Below are 27217 nucleotides of genomic sequence, written 5' to 3'. Positions count from 1 at the left end.
TGAATGACCACTAGCAGTAGACCACAGTAAAAGACTAGTTAGGTATTTTCTCGCATTTCAAAAAAAAATCATACGTAAACAGATTTCTCAGAAACTCCAGATATCAGCTTTAAGAAACACCTAATCTGTAAATTATACACCTTCAGGAGAACATTATGTATGAAACATATTTTATTGGCATGTGCCAACAACTTCAAATAAAAAAAAATAACAATCTGCCTGTGACTTTTAAACCAACTTTGGCTTTAGTGCAACTTAACTGAGGTATAGTATATGCCAAAAACAATAAATAAATGTAGAAAGTCAGTCTTTCTTTTTAGATTTTATTGAAAAAACACAAGCTGGTCAACATGTCCAGGTTTCAGCGCATTTCTTTGTGCAGTTACAATGTCTCCTGCAGTGGAAAAGACTTTTCTTGTTAAATGAAGGTAAAAAATAATAATAAATAAAAAAAATTAAAAATCGATATTATATATTTTTGAATCGATCCGAGAATCGCGCAACATAAAATTGTGATATATTGCCAAATTGATGAAATTTTCAACACCCCTAATCAATAGGTACCTGTAGTACTGTTGTGAAGTTTATTTTCAAGCTATCAAAAGCTCATATACTGTATATATATATATCATTTAGTCAGGTCACGGCTTGTGTCAAACACCTCATTTGACTCTGACGTGCAACATGGCGACGAGCATGAAAGCTCCTAGCTGCTGAAAATTAACCCTACAAAGCCTCTAGTCTGGTATTATATCATCTTTTGATAGAGCATTGAATTAAAATTCACTACTTAAAGCATGTTCTGTATGCCGAGAGGTTTTTTCCTAGTTTTGTACTTTACTCTCTAATGGGGAATTCAGTTCAAAACCTGCCTTTTCCCCTCACCTCTCCTTATGTTTTTCATCTAAATTCGGGGCGCCTCCAATGCCTATGCCGATGATGGGCATCGTTTGGATTTTAACAATTCTGATTCCGATTCTCAATTTCAATTCCTGTTCTAAACGATTCTTGATTCTGATTCTTTGAGTTGTGCAAGTCACAGATTTCACAGGAGACCATGTTTATTAATTCACTTAGTTGATACAGTTTAATTTGGTTGCTGTACTGTAACTAGGGTATTCAATTACAAAGGTCCCCAACTGTAACTGTAAAAATGAAACTTGCTGAAATAACATGACAAACAAGTTGGCAGCAGTCTAAAAAACAAAGAGCTGCAGCCCAGGTAGATGTGAAACTAACTGAACTCAGGAGCAGTCGTGACAAATCAACCAACAGTTCTAGTTGAGAAAGATTCTCATTATTCTGGATACAGTGGAAACAGAAACTATAAAAAATACCTTTATTTTGAACGTGTTTATATTGTAGGGAAGATATTATATAAATAAATGTAACTGGATTCTAAAGCCTCAAAAATTGCACCACTTTAAAAAGACATAAGACTAATATAAGAACTTTTTTTCCTATGTTTTATATGAACAGGTAAATGTGCGAATTGTATATGTTGTAATAGTTGTATGGAGTGCACGTATCAATAAAAAAATAATTTAAAAAAGCATCAACTGGCCTGGCCGTCACTGTAATTCCAAGGCAGCAGCCTCTCCCCCGCTACCGAGAGACGGCAGCAGCAGAGGACTCTCCTACACTTCCTCATTTAGCGGGGCAAAATGAAAATGATTAACTTCTGAAATACGCCTACATTCTGGGTGAACTCATCCTTTAGTAACTCCCTAAGTTGATCATTTAAACCGTAGAAACACACACACACAAAAACAGAGCAACATCTTAACGGTTCCGGAACCGGTTTCTATTTGGAACCGGTTCTTGATGCCCAACAGTTCTCCCGTTCTTGTCTCCCATGTTATTTATGACTGTTCTTTCCATGTTTCCTTTGGATGGGATGATACTGAAACATTTGGAACTGATTTGTTGATTTTGGCAGGATAATCATACATTCTTTTTCTAGTTTTTTTGCCAAAAAAAATAAAGGAATATTTTTCAGTCATCATTTGTGTACAGTCCCATTTTGTAAACTAAATCGTGAGAGAATCGTATCGTGAACCCAGTATCGTGAATCGAATCGTATCGGGAGTTGAGCGAATCGTTACATCCCTACATCCAGGTATTTCTTGCGTACTCAATCTTTGCATACTATCTATTGTGAACGCACTACATACTAATGTTGACGTCAAACTTAGTACGAATACTACATTAGTATGACATTTCCAACACAGCCACATGTTGAGAACATTTCTGTCGCTGAGGGGACAAACATAGGAAAGGTTTCAGGATCTTATGGCAGGATTTGGGATGTTTAATAAAAATGAAACATTACCTTTGTTTCTGTGACCAGGGTTGAGCTGGTTTATTGGAGACATATATTACTGTCAACTGACCCTGAGCGTTGTTTTGTTTTAGCTTGAAGTGCCACAGAAAGAAAAGTAAGAAGGTAAATAAATAACATTTAACAGTGGATAAAAGCATTGTCATTTACACTTAAATTGTATTTATTATTCTAATCACAGTGTTTAAGTAACACATGATAAAAGTAGTCGTTTACTGCAGGAATCGAAGCAGAATAAAACACAATAATAAAGTAATTTACAGACGTTGTCATTCGGAGAGAATATCGCTGTCTACAAATTAATTAATCAGTTCAGACAATGTAAACTCAATAACAGGGAAGGGCCTCAATTACTGTCTTCTGTGCACAGTTAGCATCCATCTTAATGCTTTTCAATCCACACAGGGTCAGAGGAGCAACGTTGAGAAATTACATTCATAACTGTTCATTAGAATGTGCTAAAAGTTAGCGTTGCATATGCAGAAGTTAGTGACGGTTCCTAAAGCAAGATGTTTTTGTGCATCCTCACCTATTCATATCACAAAATGACTTAAAGGTGCAGTCCGCAACTCTCTGATACCTCTCTCCCCCTCCCTCCCCATTGCTCTGTTGCCCTGCCTCCGAACTTTCCAAAGTCCATCCCTCAGAGGAGCTAACAAGCTAACGTTAGTCTGACAGCAACATCACAGTAATATAACATGCTCTGTTCAAAGCATATTACTGCAGTGCTTCTCTCTGTCAATGTGAACACACCAGATTCTAGCAGCAGCAGCAACAACACTGTTACTTACAGCACCCAAGCGGAGGCTGCTGCACAAACACACAACACATGCACCACATATTTCTAGTGTAACAATTACAAATCAAACATAATGTAAATCAAGCAGCAGTAAATACCTTTCAAGCAGAAAAATCACCAATTCCATCTTCTACTCCTCCAGACCATACACTGTAAAAAAAAAAAAAAAGACTGCGCTCTATCTCTAGGAAAGGGGCGGGGCCTGTGAGCAACAGCTGTCAGACAGCCCATCAAACACAATCCTGGCTCTGATTGGTTCTTTTTGCTCGGCCGCGGTGCATTCTGGCAATCTGCCAAAGGCTGCAGGAGCAGCGGGGGGCGGGGCTCAATGAGCCTGTTTTGTTTCGCACAAACTACTAGTTTGATGTAAAGCTGTCCTTACATAGTGACAGCTTTAGCAAATATGACAAAAAGTCACTTCTATAAGAGTTACGGACTGCATCTTTAAAGACAGCTTTGTTTTTCGTTTGTCTTTTTTTCTTTTTCAACAGCTAAAAAAAAAAAATGCATCATTGGTCTAAGACTGTTTTAAAATTCAGTTCTAGGTCTGTAAAGTGATAACAAAAATAACAAAAAGGAACCTCAGCGCTTTAGTGGGTAAATCAATATATGGGCTTTTTACACTAGGTTTGAATTATTTTAATGCAATGGATTAAAATAATTTTTCCACATGACTCAAAAATGCATATGAGATATATACAAGTAAAAAAAAAAAAAAAAAAGTTGAAAAATGTGCATCGAGAAGTGATGTTTAATAAATTAAAGATGAACTAGTTTCACATGCACTAGCTGGTTTTATAGTTGGTATTCTTTAGTCTTAAAATTTAAAAAAGTTTTACTCACAACAAAACATGGAGCAACTTTACGCTGTATTGAGTGTTTTGATCACTGTGTCTATATTATGTACTATGTTACATTCTCATACAAATTTATGAACCCAAAAGAGCTTCAATATGCAACATTTTTTTTTTAAATGTGTGTTCTTGCACTGAAATCGTAGTTTGCATATCATTTTCAACCTTGACCTTATGTGAAACATTTGTTTTCAAAGTTTTTGATTATGCTTTAATCCTTTGCATGCGTTTCAACAATAAAATAGCAAGAAAAACAAGAACTTGAGTGACGTCACAGGTGAGATGCTGCTGCTCTCTGCCTCCTCATGCTCTGCTTCAATGGATTTGAAAGGGGAATGTGTAAATTTAGCCATTTTGACGATAAAAACGTTGAAATCACACAATTTTTTTTTTGTGTAGAACAGTCAAGTGGACAGATTAATTGGAAACACTTTGCTTGAAGTTTTATGCGTGCTTTTCAAAAAATTCAAAGACTTTACAGGTTAAAACAACAACAGCAAATACAGTGATGACAACAAAGAACATCAGTAAAATAATAATAATTCATTCGTCTCTCATTTAGTGCGTCTTTGTTGTTGTTTTGTGTGCTGTTAGTAAAAGTAGTTTTCTCTCTGTGTGTGTGTGTGTGTGTGTGTGTGTGTGTGTGTGTGTGTGTGTGTGTGTGTGTGTGTGTGTGTTTTTGGTATCATTTTGTGTATTTTGTCATCGTTTCCCTGTTCTTTTTATTATTCTGTATATTTTTCTCTTATTCTTTATGTTTTTGTTGTAATAATTAGTATGATTACAATTTTAACTAAAATAAACACAAAACCCTATATTTTTAATGCTTTCAATTGTAATTTCCTACACACTCAAGTTCCCCCTGTAGTGTCGTCGCGTACCCACATTTGAGAACCACTGCCCTCGCCCGTATTGTTTTATGATTGTCACACTGTGAGACTGAGGTGCATGTAGAAAAACGATGATGGCACCAAAACTGTTTTCCACTGAAGCAGTTCAGACGCTGATCGTTCCTTTCCTGGTGAATACACAGATATTCACTCCTGATTAGACTCCCTCTGCTGTGCTCTGGTGTTGAAAGAGTTATTTCATCAGTACAGGATGTGATTGGTGGCAAAAGGTTCCTCTGTGCATAAAAAGAGCAAGACAGCTGGTTTTGTCTGTGTGGGTCTCAGTGTGAACCTCATCCAGTGGTGAATGGGACTGAGCCCAATGTGAGGGAATGGTTCAAAACATGATCTGATGATACCTGTGTGCAGGCGCGTCTCAGCCAGCCATTTGACGTAGCCCCCGTTACGAGAAGGTAAACATGTTGTTCACAGCGATGAGTAAAGTGACAAAAGATGACTGGCAAAAGAACGATCCAAAAGTGGCAAAGAATGACAAAAAAGAAGAACCAGGTGGTAGGTATTGGCAAAAGGTAGCAAGCAATAGTGGAAAAAAAGGAAAAATGTGGAACGATAGCAGTAAAATGTAGGAAAAAAGATAAAAAAAAGATAAGTGTTATTCATTGGGTAAAAGGGAACTTATGTGCATGAAAAATGCCAAAAAAAAAATGGTTAAAGAACTGACAGAAATTGGACAAAAGTGTCAAAAAGAGCTTGGAGAAATGGACAACAATTAGGAAAAAGGGAGCTACAATCTGAAAAAAACTAAAAAAAAAAGTGGCCAATTTTTGGGAAAATGACCAAATAAAAAGGTAAAAGGGATTTAAAATGTTCCCCTTTTAAAGATTTCTGGGGAAATAATAATAAAACTAGGACATTAAGAGCCACATGTTGAGAATCACTGATTAATAACAGCTTTTTGTTGGTTTTAGTAAATTAATTTAATAAACTAAATTGGGAGTCAACGGTTGCCCTACCTTTAGAACACCCTTACTTTTAAAATCGCTGCTTAACCCCCACCTCTGTGTGTGTGTGTGTGTGTGTGTGTGTATTTTTTTGCTGCTAAAACCAGTGACAAAATGAAACAAAGTACTGTTTTTTTTCCTTGTTACTGTGTCTGATGATGATAAATGTTTTGCCTTAAATTATTTGGCTTTGTTTTCATTTTCATAACCACAATTTTGAATAACGTGGACAATGTATAAACAATACTTGAGTCAAATCCAGGCTAAAGAGTAAAAATAGTCTGCAATACTTTAATATAAGAACATCAGGAAGAGTAATGTGTTTTGGGATATTTAGTGAATTATTAAACACAATGAATCAGGGTCAGTGGTAGAAGGGAAACAATATGTTGTAGGATTTATAAAACAGCTTACCAGGGGAACTGTTTATTTTACATCTAAAAACATCAATATATAGAGTGTCTGCTGAGCAAGCACCTAAATATAAAGATTTGCCTTCTACAGAAAACATTTAATTTCAATATAGCCTAAATAGACTATATAAAGTACACATACAATGAAGTCTTAATATGTAGTTTGTTTCATAAAAGATGATTTTCAATTTGGTTCACTCTATGAACATTGTTTAAAAAAAAAAGGTTTATTATTCATAACAAAGTGCTGAAGTGAACGTTAGTTTAGCACCAAGCTAGCATGATATCAAGCATGTAAAAAATAACTATAAATAATCAACGAGTGCAGACAAATAGGTTTGTTTTTTTTTTTTATTGCAAATGGACAGACTAAAAGACTGACTTAAAGACAAAAAACCCCAAAAAACTCCTAAAGCTCTAAAGCAGAGGTTCTAAACCTTGGAGTCAGGACCCCATTTGGGGCCACGAGACACGAGGAGGGGGTCGCCAGATGCATTTTTAACAATTTGAGACAATTTTTGGTTATTTTTACCATTTTTCTGCAACTACACCAAACATAATTTTACTCCATTTAATGCATTTTTGCTACATTACTCCCATTTCTGCCACTTCTCCATCAAATTTCAATGCCTTTTCTTCAATTTTTTTCCCACTTTTAAGACATGTTTAGCACTAATAAACCTTTTTTACCACAGGATGTTGCTAATATTGACCCATTATTGTCACTTTTAAACTCTGTTCATCATATTTAATGCTTATTTTTTTGTTTAATCTAATTGTTCCAATAGTGACACTTTGAACCCTTTTTACTACCTTTTCTGCCCAACCTTTAATCACCTTTTAAAACAGTTCACTGTGGTCTAAATGACATATCTGTACTGGGGTTTGATCAAAACATAACATGAATCAAGCAAAATAGAAGGTTTAAGACCTGGTATAAAACAGCTCTTTCAGAGCGCTCCGTTGTACTCCTCCCCCAGCCCCTCTCTTTTGCGGGATGTCCCGAAACAAGTTATGAGGTGATGGTGATGGTTGAGAGTGAAGTGATTGGCACACACTAACAAATATTTCCCAACTAGGGGACATTGCCATTAAAAATGAAATCCAGCCACTTCCTTCGAAGCAAAGCCCGATTCAACTTGTGACATCACAAACTCAGAAAATTTGAAACGCAGCACTTTTCTCTGTGTTGTAAGACTTGCGCAGACCCCAAAACAAAGGACTGAAAGAATTTATTTCACATTTTGTGTGCAGGTGGACACTTAAGTTACCTCATGTGTTCAAAAACACTGCAAAAGTTAATTTCTCACAATATGTCACCTTTAAATCATATTTCACCACCTTTTTTTTTTACCAGTTTTTGGTCACTTTTAACCCATTTTGTTTCTGATTAAAAAATTATTTACATCTTTATGATGACTATATACTATGTATATTGTATACTAGTTTTATCCACTCACCCAAATGTTGCCGTCCTGATGGTACGGTTTCCAATTCCTTCCTGTGTCGCTGTAAAGAAGGCGGTACTTGGTCGTCCAATCAGAGCTGCTGTATCGTCCCTGCGTTGCTATGGCGCTCACCTGTCGTCTGGTACCCAGGTCTACCTGGAGCCATTGGTAATGATCGCTGTCCAGAGGTGACCATCCACCAGCACCTGTGGAGCACCAGTATACTAATGAGTGGCAGATCAATGGCTCCATCTGTTTCTACATCACATGATCAGATTAAAAACTCTGACTTTGCCGTAAGGAAAAGCAAACATTCTTTTTCCTTCACTTTATCTTATTAGCAGAGATGTTTTTTTTGCTGCGTGCACTCGAGGCCAAATCAGACAAAGAAGCAGCGTGGTTCCACGTTAATGACATTTCTCAGAGAGAATGTGCAGTTACACAAGGTCACAATCAGGTTTGATTCTGATTCATGTACAGAGTAGTTCTGATATTTGCTTCCAGACACTCACCTGCATAGTGAACTAAGAGCTTACGCCTCATTGAAGGTCTTACAAACAGCTGAACCAATTACTACTAACCTTGGTGTAGTAATTAAAAACACGCCAAACAACATCTACCTAATAGAGCAGGGGTTCTCAACCTTGGGTTCACAAACACTGGGAGGGGGTCACCAGATGCCTTCAAGAAACTAAGAATATTTTTTGAACAATTTGAGCCCAGTTTTGCTTATTTTTACCATTTTTCTGCAACTACCTATACACCAAACTTGCCATATTCTAACCAATTTTCATCACTTTTCTTGCCATATTTTTGCTCCTTTTAATGCATTTGTGATACATTACTCCCATTGTTGCCACTTCGCCATCAAATTTCAATGCCTTTTCGCAACATTTCTTTCCACTTTCAAGACATTTTCAGCACTTAAACCCTTTTCACCACTTTTTCCACCTAATGTCGCATATGTCGACCCATTATTGTCACTTTTAACCTCTTTTCACCATATTTGTTGCCAATTCAACCACATTCACAATTTGTCATGCCCTTTTTTGCCAGTTTAAACTAATTGTTCCTTCTGATTGTAACAATATTGAGACTTTAAAACAATTTTCAGTCTGTTTTTGGTCACTCTAATGTGCAACTTTTGACCATTTTCTGTGGTTGTTAAAATCCTATTTCGCCATTTTTGGTCACTTTTAATCCATTTTATTTCTGATTAAAACATCTGACTATATAATATGGCCCAGATAATAATAAGCTACCTGGATAACAGTGGATATTATTCAGATGAATAAATAAATGTGGTTATCACATATTCATAGAACAATGGACCATCATTTTACTGATTTTATGAATGGACCCCAAAAATCCTTCCCCTTTATTCCCCTTATAGATGGTCCTGTCTCTACATGACTGTTCTTCAATGTTCATGTCTGTGTTCAACCAGCTTCACGTACAGTGGGGTTTGGTTCTAATTGGACAGGGGGCGAACGTGACATATCATACACATAATAAGAACTATTTTCACTTTTATTATGACTGTAGTTTTGAAGCAACAGCTCAACAATAACATACGAGCATGTGCAGAACGACAGGAATTCATTTAAAGTGGAAAAACCTATACAAGATCGAGGAATTATTCAATTCAGTTAAAATCAGAATAAACCAGCCATTTAATTTGGATTTAAGTCTAATTTGGAATGGCTATTTTCATTCAGAAATAAATGTTTACAAGGTCAGATTAAAGAGGATTTAATTTTCATTCAGAATTATAGGATAATTAAATCTTTCAGGTAAATGTGACCAACGAAAAGGAAGTTAAAGCGATTTTATTTAATGAATGGACCTGAAATGAAGGGACTAGAGACCCTGGTCAAACTGAAGAGAAGTGAGGAGGACCACCACTAAACTACAAACTGACACAAATAATGAAATAATCTAAAACCTGCATCAAAATAAAGATGAAAACAGAACTAACAGCCAGTGGAAATAAAACAAACTTACATGAGTCGAGCACCTTTCTCTACATGTGACTGGGTGTTTGACGCCTGATTACGAATGAGTCTCAGCTGTTTGACTGTGAGCAGAAGGGGGAGGAGCCTCAACAATAACAAGGTTTTCTCCTCTAGTCTTTAACGTCTATGTGTTATGGAAACCCGTTTCTGCCACTAAAAAATCACTCATAATTATGAGAAAGTCATTATTATGAGAAAGAAAGTCATAATTCTGAGTTGGTAAAGTCATTTATAAGTTAGTAAAGTCATAATTATGAGTTTTAAAGTCAATTATTAGTTAATAAAGTCATAATTATTGGGGAAAAAGGTGACAATTATGAGATAGAAAGTCATAATTATGAGTTAGTAAAGTCATAATTATGAAATAGAAAGTCATAATTATGAGATAGAAAGTCATAATTATGGGGGGAAAGTCATAATTATGAGATAGAAAGTCATATGTATGAGTTAGTAAAGTGAATTATAAGTTAGTAAAGTCATAATTATGAAATAGAAAGTCATAATTATGAAATAGAAAGTCATAATTATGGGGGAAAAGTTATAATTATAAGTTAGTAAAGTCATAATTATGAGTTGGTAAAGTCAATTAAAAGTTAGTAAAGTCATATTCATGGGAAAAAGTCATAATTATGAGATAGAAAGTCATATTTGAGTTGGTAAAGTAAATTTGAAGTTAGTAAAGTCATATTTATGAGATAGAAAGTCATGAGTTTGTAAAGTCATAATTATGAGATAAAAAGTCATAATTATGAGAAAGAAGGTCAATAGAAAGTCATAATTATGAGATAAAAATTCATAATTATGAGAAAGAAAGTCATAATTATGAGAAAGAAAGTCAATATTGTGAGAAAGAAAGTCATAATTATGAGGAAAAAAGTCAATAGAAAGTCATAATAATGAGATAGAAAGTCATAATTATGTGAAATTTGTCAGTGTCGGAATTGCTCAGTTTGTATCTCATAATTATGACTTTTGTGGCAGAAACAGGCTTCCATAGTGTATCCTTTTGTACAGTAGTTGTCTAAAATCATACCAGACCATGTTTTCACAGACAGGGAAGGGGGGCGCTGGGTTTGGGGGGAGTTTGCTTTTTACTGTGCTATGTGCGTGCAGCGGTTCTCAAACTGGGGGGCGTGACGTCATGACAAGGGGAAGCAAGGGACCCTTTTTAAACATTGAGCATTAAAAATAAAAAAAGACCACGTGCACCCCACCCCTTCAGCACACTCTCTGTGTCCTTTTGTATCTAGTTATTGTGATAAAGGAAAAATTGAACTTCTGAATATAAAGATAAAAGGTTTTAGCAGCAAAGAGGCAGAAAAATGATGCTCAGGTTGTCTATAGAATTTCTTTAAGTCCATCTAACTTTAATTTGTAATTGTGTGGAGTATAACTATGGTACATTTTATTTTTAAGTGTTGTATGTGGGTATATATGTTGATATATGAAACTATGTACACTTCTTTTTCTTTTGTTTTATTTCATTATATTACTTTTGAAACCTACATGGAAAACAGGGTAATTGAACCTTAAACAATCATTCTTTGTTTTTCCAATTTTATTTCATTGAATTTAATTGTTTTTTTTTTTTCTTTTTTTATTTCTCTCTGAGTTTTGTTTTTTAGAAAATGACATGTAAAGTCCAGGAATCTATTCACTTTATTATTTTATCTACCAAATTGTGTTGTATGCCACCCTTTGTAAATGTTGTGTCATTGTTCAAACAAAAAAACAGAAAAATCAAGAATTACAAAAATGTAAAAATAAATACAAATTGAAAAGAAAAAAAAACCTTTAGTATTAATGGTCAAAAGTATGCATATTTTATGTTATTCCCTTGAGTTCTGAAGAAGAATAGTCATCATTTTAACAGAAAAAGTTTGAATACTGTGATGCCGGTGAATCCAGCCTTGGTGGTGTTCTGTGTTGCCATGTCTGGGTTGCCACGTTGGGTGTTTCCGTGTGTGTTTGCCGCCCTGAATTAATGTATGTGATTGTGACGTTTCCTTTTGTTGTGTCCTCACTCTCGCGTTAGTTCGTGGTTGGCGGGAGTAGAACGAGGATTAATAAGTGTGGGCGGGAGGAGAAGGAGTGTGTTAGTTCACGTGTGGATGGTGTGTAAGAGCACTGTGTGCGATTGTCCTGCTCCCTTGTTCAGCAATAAAGGACCAGACTTCAGTAACCCTTATTTCACGGCTCATCCACACTACAATACTATTAAGTAAAGGAGTTCTGAGCACAAAAGCTGATTTGTTAAATTAAATTTTGTTTTACTGGAAAATAGTGCAAAAACAATTACAGCTTTTTTGAGGGCAGTAAAAATGTTTATTTTATAAATACCGCTAACAGCAGGAGCACCAGTAGATTCATTACACCACCTCTGGTTCCTTTAATCACCAATTTTTTGGTTTTGATTTGTTTATGTATTAGTAACGTTTGAATTCACCAGTAATGTGACTTATGCGTTACTGCTTTTTATGTCCGGACCGGGAGCAAAAGTCCGCCCAGTCACCAGATTATCTGGATACTATTTGGATCGTAACACTGTTCGGTAAAGTTGACAGATATTCACAGATTCGGACTTCTAGCATCAATGACTCTTTAAGGAAACGTTCATTGTCTCATAAATTACATCTCTACCATCAATGTGAGGTCGAAACATGATTAAACATCATTTTTTTTATCAAACGCAGCAGAATAAAAGTCCGTCTGTGTGGTGAGATTAAAACATGAAGCTCTCGTCATAGTTTCCCGGTAAATAATCAAATATCACACAAACAGAACCAGATTTAATTTTAAAACAGAAAAATGCTGCTTGTTTGGTTTTTGGTTTTCCTGTTTCTGGTTTTAAATTAATAAAACAAAAAAAACTATCCGTTTTTCTCTATTTTTTAATTTGGTTTTGAAACGAAATAACCAAAGAAAAAAAATACATGGATTGAGCTTATTATTTTTTCTGTAAATAATTAATCACAGTTAATGTGTTAATAAAGTCACAGCCAAACTAAAAATCTGACTTTTATGCACTGTCAGTATTTCTACTCTGTCCTCGCTGCAAATTCTCACCTTAATCATGCTCTTGTTATTTCATTGAGTTTATAATTAATTTCACTTTATGAGCACAGCTGAGAAGTTTATTAAAGTATTCAAAGTGTAAGCTGAAGTCTTGGCATAGTTGCACTCATGGTAAGATAGTTCAACCAGCGAGATTTTAAAGAGGGACTTAGTGGCGAGCATCAAAGTGGAATGTTTTCCCTTGTGTGGAGTTCTCCAACAGACGGCTGTTTTTTTCTTTTCTAATCCACTCAGTGGTTGTCGGTGTCCTTGCGACACCCCGTGTCTCTGCCTTCTTATCCAGAGACGCAGGCAGCCACGCTTTGGCTAAAACATGCAGCTTTTCCCACACCCTGGGTTAGATGAGCCTCTGGTTTAAGTGACACAAAAAAACAACTGGAAACTACATCTGCTTTAGAGACAGGAATAAATGCCTTTTTTAAAAAAAAAAAAAAAAAAAAAAAAACCTAAATTCCAACTTCTTTGTGAGGAAAAGTGAAGACAAACGCATACATGATGATGTTTATTATTGGTGATAAATCTTTCCACGGTTTCCTTGCATACAGTAATAATGTTGCACATTTGGAACCTAATTTATTTTTTACAAAGACATCTGTATTTAATAAAAGGCTTGTAAAAATGTACTATTTAAAAATAAATAAATAAAACCAATGAATTAAATTCAGAACAAAAAAAAATCTGATAAATAATAATAATAATAATAATAATAATAATAATAATAATAATAATAATAATAATAATAAAATCAAATATAAATATAAATATAAAAATGAATAATAAAATATAAAATAATAACTACTAAATGCTCTGACAAAATAACTGTCATTCAGTGCTATTTTGATGCAGTGCAATATGTTTAATCTGATTGGTCAGCTATGATATGATGCATTTAATTGTTGTCTGGTCATTTAATTTTAATTTAAATTTTTTTTTTTTTGTATTTTCACAATGTGGGGAAAAAAAAATCTGCTAAAGGCTGATGCTTCAGATGAGGATTTCCGTTAGCGGTAACATGCACCCATCAATAGCATAATACCAAGTACAGCAGTTTTTCTTGTGACAGAAAGTCACTGCCAGATGATTATCAAGAAAAATAGAGGCAACTTGATCGTGAACTGGTCGCGGCGTCGATGTTCTCTTTGATTTACAGACTTTTTCTAACTAAAAATAAATAAATAAAGACGTAAAAGTGAATAACTTGAATGAGGATGAGTGTGTGGTTTTTAGTTCGAGAGAGAGAGAAGAAACAACAAACCAAGAGAGAGAGAGAGAGAGAGAGAGAGAGAGAGAGAGAGAGAGAGAGAGAGAGAGAGAGAGAGAGAGATAAAAAGACTTGGAAAGCACAAAAGGCTGGAAGTGGAAGAATAGTTGAGGCATGGCAGATGATAGTCATATGATAAAATAGGACGAATGGTAGTTTGCTATGTATCTGGACTGACAAAAAAAATTCCCATATCTTATCCAATTACAGAGCCATTACATTCCAGCCTCAGACTTGACAGATAACCAAGCCTGTATCTGCGCAAACGTCAATACCTCAAAAACCCGCTGCAGCAAAGCCATTCCCTTGGGGGGGATAAAACACTATCAAACAAGGGGAAGGGTAAAAGGGGAGGATAAAAGGGTGAGAAATTGGGTTTGGGACAGGGAAGGTGATAAGTAAACAGACGGCTGAAAATAGAGATTAACAATGCAAGCTGAGCAGACAATGTCCATGGATATGTGATGCTATGACAAGGATGGAAGGATAGGATAACGGGAAGAAAAAAAAATGACAAGAGGCTGTGTGTGGTGGCATGGTGACAAGAATCGGGGAGGATGCAGGAAAATGGAAACAAGAGATGGATAAGGTGAGGGGAAATGGGGGTAATGAAAGAGGATGTGTGTGCTCGGGTAGCGTGAAAGCCTGAGAGGACGTTTGTGTGGAGAGCAGCTGGAAAACATGATGCCAGATAAACAGTATGTGAGGCTAAGAAAAGAAAAAGAGGAAAAAAAAACTAACAAATACAATGTACATAAGAATATAATTTGCCTAGTGTTAGACTGAAGTAATTTTAAACAGCAAGAATGCTTCAATGCCTCCTGGAAGTTTATTAAAAACTCTTGTCCATCAGCACCATTGGGTTTCCAGCAGAGTTGGACACACTGACACCCACAATCCCACATCTGCTGGTTGACCACCTTAATAAATCCAATATTGCAGGTTTCTGATTAAATGTTATTTTAATGAGCTAAAAACTCCTTTGCAAGCGTATGACATCAATATTTAACTAATGATGAAAAGGACCTTAAGTAAAGAGTAACTCAACATCTGCTCTCTGATGACCTGCCACTAGGGGGTGAATTAAAAAAAAGCCTTGATTATGGGCAGAGCTCCTAGAGTAGTTAAGACATGCCCAGTCTATACATGCAGTCCACAGGTTATGGTTTTTATAGAAGGGGTGGGGCCAACAGTGATGTAAGAAGCCACCAAAACATCACAATCTACCATTCTCAGCCAATAGCATTTGATTGTAATATCAGGGCTCAGCCCATAGAGGGCAGTCACTCTTACATTTTTATAATTGGAATAAAATCAATCAACAGCACAACCTTATACACAAATACATTAGTTTTCAGCAGAAAAAAACAATGTTTTTTGGGTTTAGTTAGAGCAGTGGTGTCAAACTCATTTTAGTTCAAGGGTCACATACGACCCAGTTTGACCTCAAGTCGGCTGAATCACACAAATGCATGTTTTTGTGATGGAAAAAAGTACAAAATCAAACAAAATCCAGAATGTTAATCGGTCGGTTTTCTCGAAATTTGCAATGTAACTTGCCTGAATTCTGTGGGATAATTTGGGAGAAATTTCCAGCTTTTTAAAAATAATTTTGATTCAATATTACTGTAAATAATGTCGTTTTGCAACCCCCAACATATTTTATCTACAACTTACAGTATATCCTGTGGGCCGGACCAGATGATCTGGTGAGCCGAACTTGGGCCAGCGGGCCTTCAGTTTGACATATGTGAGTCTTTAAATGCCACCTGCTTTGATGTGAAAATGCATTCCTACATACAGATCTGTTTTCATCTAGATGCATTCCTTATGTTTATGTGCAAAACACTACTTGTATGTACAGATTCGGATAAATTATTCATATTTTTATTATTTATTTATTGTTGCAGGGTTTTTACACTGATGCAATAGGGCACAAAGAAAAATACTTGGTTTTTCTCTTTAGCGGCGTTGATTAAATTAGTGAAATAGGAGCATATTCTAATTCCTGCCTGCTGTGCACAAGTGTGTGGAATGTGTGTTAGGGTTACAGGCTTCTGAATGACTATGAGAACTTGAAAAGTCCAGGGAGAACCACAGGTTCAATAGATCGTGATATTGATGTCAAGCTTTTGGGAAAGAATCTCATTACCTAAAAGAGGGCAAGACAGCTGAATGTTAGAGGTCAGGAAGGAAGCAAGGGGATAAAAAGCATGTGAACCATGCAAATGCTCTTAAAGACTGAAGGAGTCAAGATGGGTCACCTGGAACATATGGGAAGAGAGCAGTGGAGCAACAGCTGGATGGAGGCTATTGAAAATGAGGAATGGGGTGTATCTTATATCTATATATCTGTTTCAGCACCGGGTGAAGTCATGAGAGGTTGATAGAGTGAAGCAGGGGTAGGGTAGGGCTTCAACAAAAAAGAGAAGGTGAGTGAAAAAGAAAACGTATGCCAGGGAAAAAAGGAGCAGGGGTTGGATATGGGAGGAGAAGAAGGCGGGGACGAGCGTCTGGGGAGCGTCACCGCTCTCTCGACTGTCACACACACAGATGTTCAGGGAGGAAAGGAGGAACAAGAGAGGATAAGGGAGAAAGGCGTGGAGCAGAGAAGGTCAAAGACACAACATCAGAGGAAGAGATGGGGAACAAAAAGAAGATAAGAAACACAAAGTAACCAAATCAGAAAACTGATATTTAGGACAAAAGAAATCTAGATTTGCATTCAAATCATTGAATGGTTTGCTCGATCGTTATGTCTCTATCGTGACACCTGTTGCCTTTGATGTGTTTGGCATTGCCTTTGAGGTATTTGGCAGCAAGTAAACAACTTGCCCTAAAATAAAGAAAAGCGTCCAAGCTGAAAGATTTGCAATGCATTGCCTTGAAAGAGAAGATATGGAACACTGGCACACCATGAGAGGTTAGAGAAACAATGTAATGCTTTGGGCAATGTTAGAAAAACTAGACATCAAAGCCAAACATTTCAAACCACGTGTAACTATCGCTGCTAAACTCTCTTGATAGTGAGATAATCGGCTTCTTTACTTCATAAAGAAAGAAAAGGGGAATGAAAGGAAGATAAGAAACACAAAGTAACCAAACCAAAAGTTTGATTTTAGGGAAAAAGAAACCCTAATTATCATTAAAACCACTGTAAGGTTAGCAGTATCATCACGTCTCTATTGTGACACCTGTTGCCTCTGATGTATTTGGCATTGCCTTTAATTGTATTAGGCAGTAAGAGAAGAATTTGCCCTTAACTCATTCAGTGCCAGCCATTTTCAGAATTTCTACCCCCCTCAGTGCCAACTGTTTTAAAGCATTTTGACTGATTTTTAAAGACCCACAAAATATTTTGTACTATTACAATCTGACATTCTGAAAAATTAACGTCTCTACTTTCATTAGGAAAAAAAAAATGTTTGTAGCTTGTTTGGTTTGTCCGTAATCAGCAGTTGAATAGAGCACGTTTTCCACAATTTGCCAGTTTCAGAGCAAAAAGCTGAGAAAAAAGGCATTTTCAAAAAAATTTCTGTCAGTGACTTTGAAGCCATTTTTATTTATTTTTTTTGCTTTATTGAAAACTATAACATCGGAACATTGTTTGGCCTGGTTAGTTGATGGTTTGATCTCACGATTGCGACAATATCAATAATCCACTCAGGTCCACACACGATCTGTGTTAGTATGTGGCGCTGTGAGCTGCTGGATACGTCACAATATCACTTCATAGCGCCATAATCTCCCCCGTCCCTGCTTCTCCCTCCTTAGCTAATGGTAGCATCAGTGGCTAATCTCTCATCTAAAGGTGCTTTGCTGCCACCTTTAGGGCAGCAGTTGGTCACTACATCAGTTTATATTACGTAATATTAAATCAATGGCACTGAGTGAGTTAAAATAAAGAAAAGCGTGCAAGCTGAAGGATTTTGTAACACACGGACCACTGACACACCACGAGAGGATTTAGGAACAGTGTAATGCTTTGGGTAACGTTACAAAAATATCAAAGCCAACCACATTTACCTATCGCTGCTCAACTCTCTTGACAGATAAATAATCAGCTTATTTACATCATATGTAAATATTCCTTATACTACAACTGTTTGGTGTGGTTGTTCTTTTTTTGTTGTGTATAAAAATATGTCTGTGTACTGTATATCTCCTGATTTTCTTCACTATAGCCTATGTTTTTCTTTCCTATTACGAATCTGAGCCGTTAATGGTATATGTCATAACAAAAGATGAAAAGTTTGAGAACCACTGGTTTAGAATATGATCTATTTTGAGAAACAAGGTCTAAGATACAGTAGCTCTAACACAGATAACTTGCCACAGTAGTATATGACATTAATACTATAGTGGAATCAAATCCATATGAATACACAGGAATATAGATATTCAACTGTTTTAATCAATAAGCACACACAGGGGAACTGTTTATTTTTCATTATGTTTTTTCAGGTTTCAACATTAATGGCAGATTCCAACGGCTATGTTGAATTGTAGTTTTCGTGAAGGACAATAAAAATAAACACACAATGCTGTTGACTGGTGTTGGTCATCCTCGGAATATACAGTTCTTACATGTGGCAATGATAATGTGGTGATTAAGCTAATGGCAACAGCAAGTCAAAGCAGACGGAACCCCATTAAATCTACTGACAAAATCTGGTTGTACAAACTGCCAACTACTGCAGGTCTGAAAGGACATTTTTCCAGTATCCCACTGCTCTTATCTCAATTTGCTCGGTTCATGAAACTCTGAGCTATGTGTCATTAGACCAAATCAAAAGCACAAATATGAAAGCGCCCTTTGGCAGCTTTGAACTGGAATCAAATGCTGTTCCACTGCCTCAGCAAGTCTTGCTACTTTTTTTTTTTAAACCCTGTACTTCTCTGGTTCAATCCCTCCTGTGCAGCTGTCAGATTATTTATAAATGCACACAAATGACCAGACGAGCGTGACAGAACTGTACCCGTGGATTGAAAATCATAGCAATTGTACCAGAGGTGGGAAAACTTGACTTTACGGTCACTTTGGCTTTTGTTAGGAAGTAAGAGAAAATAGGCCTACATAAAAACAATTTCTCCTTTGAAAACCATTTCATATTTTTAGATAGAGTTTGTCACATACTGGATATTTGCCAGTGCCTTTATATCAAGTACAAATAAGTTTTATTAATGGATTTGATTGTTGAACAAAGTTCATTTTTAACAAGTACTTATGAACTTTCTAACATACACTATGGCTTTATCAACATTTAACCAACGCCTGGTGCAAATATACTGTCCTTAATCATAACCTTTTACAAAGGTTACACAGATATGTATTTACAGTTTCAACTCTATCTATCTATCTATCTATCTATCTATCTATCTATCTACAGTATGTAAGTATTTCATTTAAGGATGTATTTAGCTTTTTAAACTGAAAAATGTATGTTCAAGTTTACTTCGTTGTTGCCAACAATGATATGCGCTTCTGGCTATAGACAGACAGGTAATTGCATTGGGTCCCATGAGCCACCCAGGGGGCCCCAAACAGAGACGTCTACCTCATTTAAAGGATAAATATAGGGTGTTTTAGGTGTAATTAAGGCACGTGATAGTAGTTTGTCGATCCTTCATTTATAGAGGTGAGCGATACACAAAGTTCTTTAGAAAAGACAGTATAAGGTATCACAATAACGATACAATAAGATATTTTGGAAAGGGAAAAAACAAAAAAAAATTAAAAAGAGGTTTGAAAAGTAACAATGCTTTCTGCATACATTTTTACTCTATGACGTTTTCAACTCAATAGGAATATAATTAAAAAAAACAAGTCAACAAAACAATAAATGAGACCCTCGTGGCAAAAAGTGCCACTATGCAAATAAACGCAAAAACTTCAAACCCATATCAGTTCACATTTGAAACCAAATCATGTCTATGTCTCATTCTTCAACAAAAAAACCCCCAATGTTTTCTAGTTTGATGTTTAAAAGAAACCATGTCGGAAATAAACTGAATAAATAAATAAAATAAAATAAACTTGATATGCAGTCTATACAGCCCAAATTTAGAATATAGACATGTCATTCTTCCACAATATTAGCAGGACTACATTTTCTGGCAGTACCAATTAAAACCTTTAGACATTGACTAAAGGCTGTGTTCGAAATCGTCTGACGTCAAATCTAATAACTAGTGCGTTCACATTAGATAGTTTGGAAAGATTGGGTATGCGATAAATATCAAGATGTATACTATTTTGGGACATTTTTGAGGTATTCACGGTGGGCACACTAGTCATACTCAATAGCCCCATGATGCATTGCGAACGGAAAGTAAACTTGTCCTGGGACCGGCTTCAAGCTAAAAGTCAAATATCCCCTTTTCAAAACAAAAGCACATCTTCTTGTCTTCCATTAGTTTTTATGCTTTTGTAAAAATCTCCAAAATGTCAACATGAAATGTGTCTACGTGAGTTTTATGGATCAAATGAAAACATAATTATATACAACTTGGTCATTTTCTCACTTAAATTGTTTTCAGAACTGTCAAAGGTGGAGAATCAACAGAGATATTTAGCCTCAGTGTGAGTCAGGCTTTTGTCCTTGTAGGTTCCAAATGCATCTTGGGAAACTTGAAGTATACTTCAGTGGTAATGATCATCATCCTAATCCTTCTAACCATAGTTATAGGTATATACAGTATACAGTATATACTCATTGAGTTTGCAGTGCATAGTACGGAGTATGCCATTTTGAACACAGCCCGTGTCTCTTGCAGACAAAGAGACCTGTTTGCTTGTGCAATTAACACAGAAAGTGCAAAGGGTTATGTGCTGGAGTGTTTTTGAGTCAGTGTTTTTGTAAAACAATGATTGGAAAAGTGAATTGACCCTAAATCACAGCAGGTAATTAGAAAATATGTGTGGATTCATGGCTTTTGTGGTGGTCCATTTTTTGTACACGAGTGGGAATGTAAAAACTGAACAAAAACAGCGAGTTTGTGAAAGTATGAAAAAAAACTGGGCTTCCTTTTGTGAAGGATGAGAAATAGATGTAGGAACAGCATGGTTGTAGAAGGCAGACAAAACACTTGGATGTGACACGCTAGCAAACATCACAGTGTCAAAGCAGACACACGTTTCCAGGGTCTGACTGTCTGTGTGGGTGGACAGTGGGCGCATAAAGGAATTGGTTCGAATGCCTTCCTTTGCTTTCTTCAGATTCCTTCCTCCCAGCCCCTGAGAGAACCTTTGTGGATGCATTTATCAAAGTTGCCGCTTGTGATATGATACCAAAAACCGCATTAACAGAAAGTAGAACGTCTTAATTATGACGCCCTGGCCGGCAGAAAAACAGCTGGTTAGCCCTTCGCTGGTGCTCCATCTTTCTGTCATGGAGCAAAGGGAGTGGATGGAGATGAAGTAATTTAATTAGAAGGAGGCTGTCATTACGGATGGATGATTGCAAAGAAAACAGTCATCAAATAACTTTCACAAAATAACAGAGAGTGAAACAGGAGTGGGAAGATTTGGGTTAATTGAGCAGAGAATTTGTGCTTTGCTGTAACATCATTTGCTTAAATAAGGAGAAACAAGTCAAAACTTTTTAAAACTTTGGGAAATCTCTAAAAAAAATATAGTGGCGGTGAGAAAGTATGAGGTACAAAGACGATAATGAGGTCGATAAAGAAAGACGAAGGGACAAGCTGAGAAAATGGAGTGTGGGACTGAGAAGGCTACTGTGGAGAATAAGAAAGGGTCTGGAGCAGAAATGAGATGGAAAGGGAGAAAAGGGGGATGCAGGCGTGTGAAGGAGGGCACAGAGAGACAAGACACCACAGAGGAGTGAGGGACACAGAAGAGGAGGGATAAGAAGAGAGATGAAAATGGAATATAAGGATCAGTGACCACATGTTTGTGATTAGCAGCCCAATCTCATGCTTGGCTACGTCTGCACAGCGAAACAACTGGGGCACAGATGCCTAGACTCACACACGCTCTCTTTTTCTCTCTCTAACTCACACACACATTTAGTTTACCCATTCACCACTCACTGTTCTAACCCAATCATTCTATTCTTTCCTCACTGTCTTTTTATTTGGCTTCAAAACCCATCCGTTCCTTAGGAATAAAGGGCTTCCCTCTCCAAACCTAATTATCTCATAATAATCCACATCAACTAGGGAAACTAGAGGGAACTTTGTTCTTCTAGGGTACTTTCTACAATTCCTTATTCACCTCCTCATCCAATATCTACAGTCTTCTTTGGCTTATAACTTGTATCCTCTTTACTCATTTTTGGCTAAAACTTTACTTTTCTGAAAATGTACATAATCTAAACAACATTTTAAAGAGTAACTAAACCCCAAAAGCACTCTTTCTTTTTTTTCCTAAAAACAAAAGTAGGGTTGTGGATTGATCCTAGTTCATTTTTTGACATTTTAGCCAAAATATTTGAATTTGGCATAATATGCTGCCAGTCTTCTTCAGCGGTGTTTCCTTAAAAACAGTTTTCTGAATAAATGAAACCTTGACTTATTATTCAAATAGAAGTTGAAAAAAAACTTGCTGGAATCATTACATGAAAGTCAAGGGCACATCAAAGTGATCAGCAGACGCCTCTGAAGAAGACTGGCAGTTGACAGTCGAAGCATGTCAGGAAATCAAAGTACATTTCCAGGAAAAACAGCTAAATAAATGAAACCTTAACACGTTACATGTAATAATGACTGTCCTCTATGGGTTGAAACCTGGCTATTACAATCAAATGTTGCTCATGGACGAGAATGGGAGTTTGACTTTTTGGTTGATTCTCACTTTTAGCTCCACCCCATGACAAAAACTCACTGGGGGTTTCCACTGGATACGTCTCCGCTGCGCCACGGTTTTTCCCCGCCGTCCGGTAATCCCCACTGGTTGGTTTTTGAGTGCGCCATGGGGCACTCCGGTTGGACGACTGTGACGTCACAAGACAGAGCAGTTCTCACTCATTTATATAATCGCGCGAGAACGCAGTTAAAGGTATGTGTTATAAACTCAACCATAAACAGATAAACAGGTCAGTGTTCCTAACGAAGGAGAACAAGAAGGTTGGCCTCTGGATTTGTCATAGCCACATTTTTTAGCAACAGCCAACAGAGAAGAGATAAAACTGCACCAGTAAAACATGAACTAAATCAAAGTTGCTGCAGTTTACAGTGAGTTACAGTATGAGATGAAACAATATAGTGAATGTGATTTTGTTTTTACACATTATGGCGTTTTGGTGATGTAGTTACTTGAAATATAATCTGAAGTGTTTTATTTTGAAAAGTAACCAGATATTTTATTGTGGAGTAAGTGCCTAATTTCCTGTTTAGCTTTGTTTGCTTTGTGCTGATTGATGGGTCGTGCTCCGGTGTCCACCAAAACTAGAAGTTCTGTGTATATCTGGCGGAGGGCTCCGGACTGTCACAGCTGTGAAGGAGCAGACAGGCACTGCAACGGACCCGGTGGAAATTAACACATAGACTAAAGTGGAAACCTATCAACTCTGATGGCGCGGTGGTGACGTATAACGCAGCGGAGCCGCATCCAGTGGAAATTGGGGGTCTCACTCGTTGACTTTTCAATCTGTTGTGAGTAGGTTGGACTGTGAGAATTGTGAATGGAGAGGTATAGTGAGTAACAAGTTAGCATAGCATATATTGTTCTTTGGAGATTTTATAGTAAAGAATGGGTGTGTCTTAACTGCGACAGGAGCCCCACCCATAATCAAAGCCGAGACACACTTCAGCAAAACCTCAGGGTTTAGTTACTCTTTAAAAAAGAGTCGTTTTCTGTTTTGAAATAATTAAACTAATGGCTCTGACTGTCTTTTTATTAGTCCTCTTGAGTCTTAGGCCTTAGGATAAAAGCCATCCATGTTTGATATTCCTAAGTCCTTAATAACATTTCTTGACTTTACTTTCAACCCTTGTGGATCCCTTGTAGGATGTAAATACCATAAAATAAAAGCTGGAATTCTGAACTTTTTTTATATTCATGTTTTGATCTGAAACCCAAATGTCTTCAGTATACAACAAAAACAAAGGAAGTGACATTGCTGTTCCAATGCTTTTGGAGGAGACTGTATAGAAGTATACATTTCATGAGCTGTCACTGAAAGTCTCTCACCCTGTGGGTTTTTTCACTCTCTGTTTTGCTATTCCTCCTCCTCTCTATCCACATGGTCTAAAAGGTTTTGGCAGTTCAGCAAAAGTTGGCTCACCCTTTGCTGTCTGGCACCCTGGAGATACGCAAGAGCTCTACATGAACTAGCTAAAGAGAAACAGTGAGTGGGTGAAAGACTGTAACACTGGGACAGAAGAGGGCTTAATGGTGAGCTGTAAGAAAATGACAAAATTGAGACAAGAAAGAAAATGAGTAGGGGTCATAATGGTAGGCAAAAATGATTGGAGAGTTGGGCAAGGACAGGAAAACGAGGCAGAGATGAATGCAAGGATGTGATTGCAATAAAGAGGGGAAAGAGCTAGAGCGGGAAAGGATGTGAAATTTGCACAGAGACAGGAAATGAGTAGAGGAAAGAATGATTGGAAAGGAGTGCAGGGTCAGATAGAGAGTCTGAGACTTAATCCGGCTCATCTCGCTTAACGACCCAATGAGAGAAATGCAATGTTCATTTCATTCAGTGGCCAAAAACAAGGCTCACAGAAACATAACATAACTATTTGCATTTCCTGAAGAAAATGCAAGTGATGATGCAGGTGCTGGCCCGTGTAGTCAAACATTGTATTTGCATTAGCCAAGCAATAGCATTATCTTAGCATTAGCCTAGCATTAGCTATCATTAGCATTAGCTTAACATTAGCTAGCATTATCATTAACTTAGCATTAACCTTGACTAGATTTAGCCTAGCATTAACATTAGCTGGCATTAGTATGTGCTAGCATTAACATTAAAATTAGTTTAGCGTTAGCATTAGGTAGCATAAACATTACCTAGCATCAACATTAGCTAGCATAAGCTATTATTAACCTAACAACAGAATTAACATTAGCTAACATTAACCCAGCATTAGGATTAGCTAGCATTAACTAAGCATTACCTTAACATTCACATTTGCCTAGCCTAAACATGAGCTACCATTAACCTAGCAATAACAAAAACTAAGTATTAACCTAGCATTAGCTCAGCATTAGCATTACCATCAACCTAACAGTAGTGTAGCATTATCATTATCAAGCATTAACATTAACACAGCATTAGCAATAGAATGTTCACATTAGCCTAGCATTAACATGAGATAGCATTAGCCTAACCATAGAATTAACTAGCATTAACCTAGCAATAACAAAAACTAAGCATTAACCTAGCATTAGCTAAGCATTAACAAAGTAATAGCTTAGCATTAGCATCAGCCTAACATTAAAATAGCATTAGCATTAACCTAGCACTGGATTAGCATAAACCGAGCATTAGCACTAGCCTAGTATTCGCCCAGCTAATGAACCCTCTGTGAAATAATGAAGGACATGATGAAAATTGTTGAAACAGGTAAAAAGATCCGAAAAATCTAAAGTTAAAAAAAGTTTGAAAAAGGTTGAAAACTGTTGAAATGTATTGAAGGTATTAGCTGAACGTGAACAGACAGCTGAACATGTTTAAAGTTTAATGGTTGACATACGTTGAAGAATGGCTGAACAGCTAAAGTTCAAAGTTGAAGGTAAAAGTTGTTGAAAAGTTAAAGTTAGTTAAAGTTAGTTAGTTGCTGCACATTTTCACACCAAACCTTTTAAAATGCGATAGTAGTAGGAGCAGGACGGAAGCAGATTAATAACTATAATAAAGTATACGGATAACTATAGATACAACAGAAGCAGTAGCTGTCCGTCAGGAAGCAGCTTCCAAAAAAAAGGCCAAAAACATTTAGCATAGTGGTGGGTGGTGTTTTTTTTTCCCCGACCAGGAGCCTTTGGCGTGTATTGTTTGCCAGACAACGCAACAACTCAAACAATGTGCACATGCCTCCTAGTTAAAGCATAAATCCTGAGAACACAAGCTGTTACCTATAAACAACAAAAGCTGTCATTTACTTCCTCAGATCGACACGGACAAGTTCATCTTCTCGACAGCACCAAGATAAACAACGTCGGTAAGGAGGACCGGGACCAGGGGGAGGTGTGACTGGAGGCTGGGAAACGTCCCACAGCTGCCTGTCGGAAAACCGCTAGAGCATCAGTTTTACCTTGATTCTCCTGATATGCAGAGACATCAACACTGACAATAGACACTACAGCTAACAACAGCCTCCATGCTCATAACTGAAAACTTTAAAACCCAACATGCAGAGTTGAATATGATAACTATGTCTTACTGATTTTGTGCCTGTCTTGTTCCATAACGCTAGCAAAGAGAATAATGAACTTATCAGCACATGGCAGCACATTTGGCTGTAAAATGATCAGATACTGATAGTTTGTGTATATAGATATATGCACTAAAAACGCATAATTTTACGGATTACGAGACCCTTGTGTTTCTATTAAAAAAAAGATCTCCGTTTGATAAGTGGTGATGAGAATGCTATACAGCGCCCTCAAAAGTATTGGAATGGCAAGGTCAATTCCTTTGTTTTTGTTGTATACTGAATACATTTGGGTTTCAGATCAAAACATGAATATGAGACAAAAGTTCAGAATTCCAGCTTTTATTTCATGGTATTTACATCTAGATGTGTTAAACAAATCACAACAGAGCACCTTTTGATGGAACCCACCCACTTTTCAAGTGAGCAAAAGTATTGGAACAGACATTTTTCAATTAACTTAAAGTGAATAACATTTAATAATTGGTGGCATAAGCCTTACTTGCAATAACTGCATCAAGCCTGTGACCCATTGACTTCACCAGACTGTTGCAGTCTTCATTTGAAATGCTTTTCCAGATCTTCACTGCAGTCTCTTTCAGTTCTGGTTTGTTTCTGGGGGTTTCTCTCCTCAGTCTCCCCTTCAGGAGGTAAAATGCTCTATTGGGTTAAGGTCTGGTGATTGACTTGGCCAGTCTAAGACCTTCCACTTTTCCCCCTGATGAAGTCCTTTGTTGTGTTGGCAGTGTGTTTTTGGTCATTGTCTTGTTGCATGATGAAACGTCTCCTGATTAGTTTGGATGCATTTTTCTGT

At 36.8% G+C, this 27217-nt stretch overlaps 1 protein-coding gene across 1 annotated transcript in view; it reads right to left on the bottom strand.

Annotated features, from left to right (window-relative positions):
- LOC114454578 (contactin-associated protein-like 2) overlaps positions 1–27217 on the bottom strand; it is a 375848-nt gene that overhangs the window by 153263 nt on the left and 195368 nt on the right. The window contains exon 3 of the mRNA XM_028435133.1: positions 7720–7913. Coding sequence (XP_028290934.1) covers positions 7720–7913 — 194 coding nt within the window. The remainder of the gene's footprint in view (positions 1–7719; positions 7914–27217) is intronic.

Source organism: Gouania willdenowi, chromosome 20 (genome assembly GCF_900634775.1).
Source record: "Gouania willdenowi chromosome 20, fGouWil2.1, whole genome shotgun sequence".
Classification (NCBI taxonomy): Eukaryota; Metazoa; Chordata; class Actinopteri; order Blenniiformes; family Gobiesocidae; genus Gouania; species Gouania willdenowi.
The sequence above is the reverse complement of the archived record's forward strand: the minus strand, read 5'-3'. Positions and strand labels throughout refer to the sequence as shown.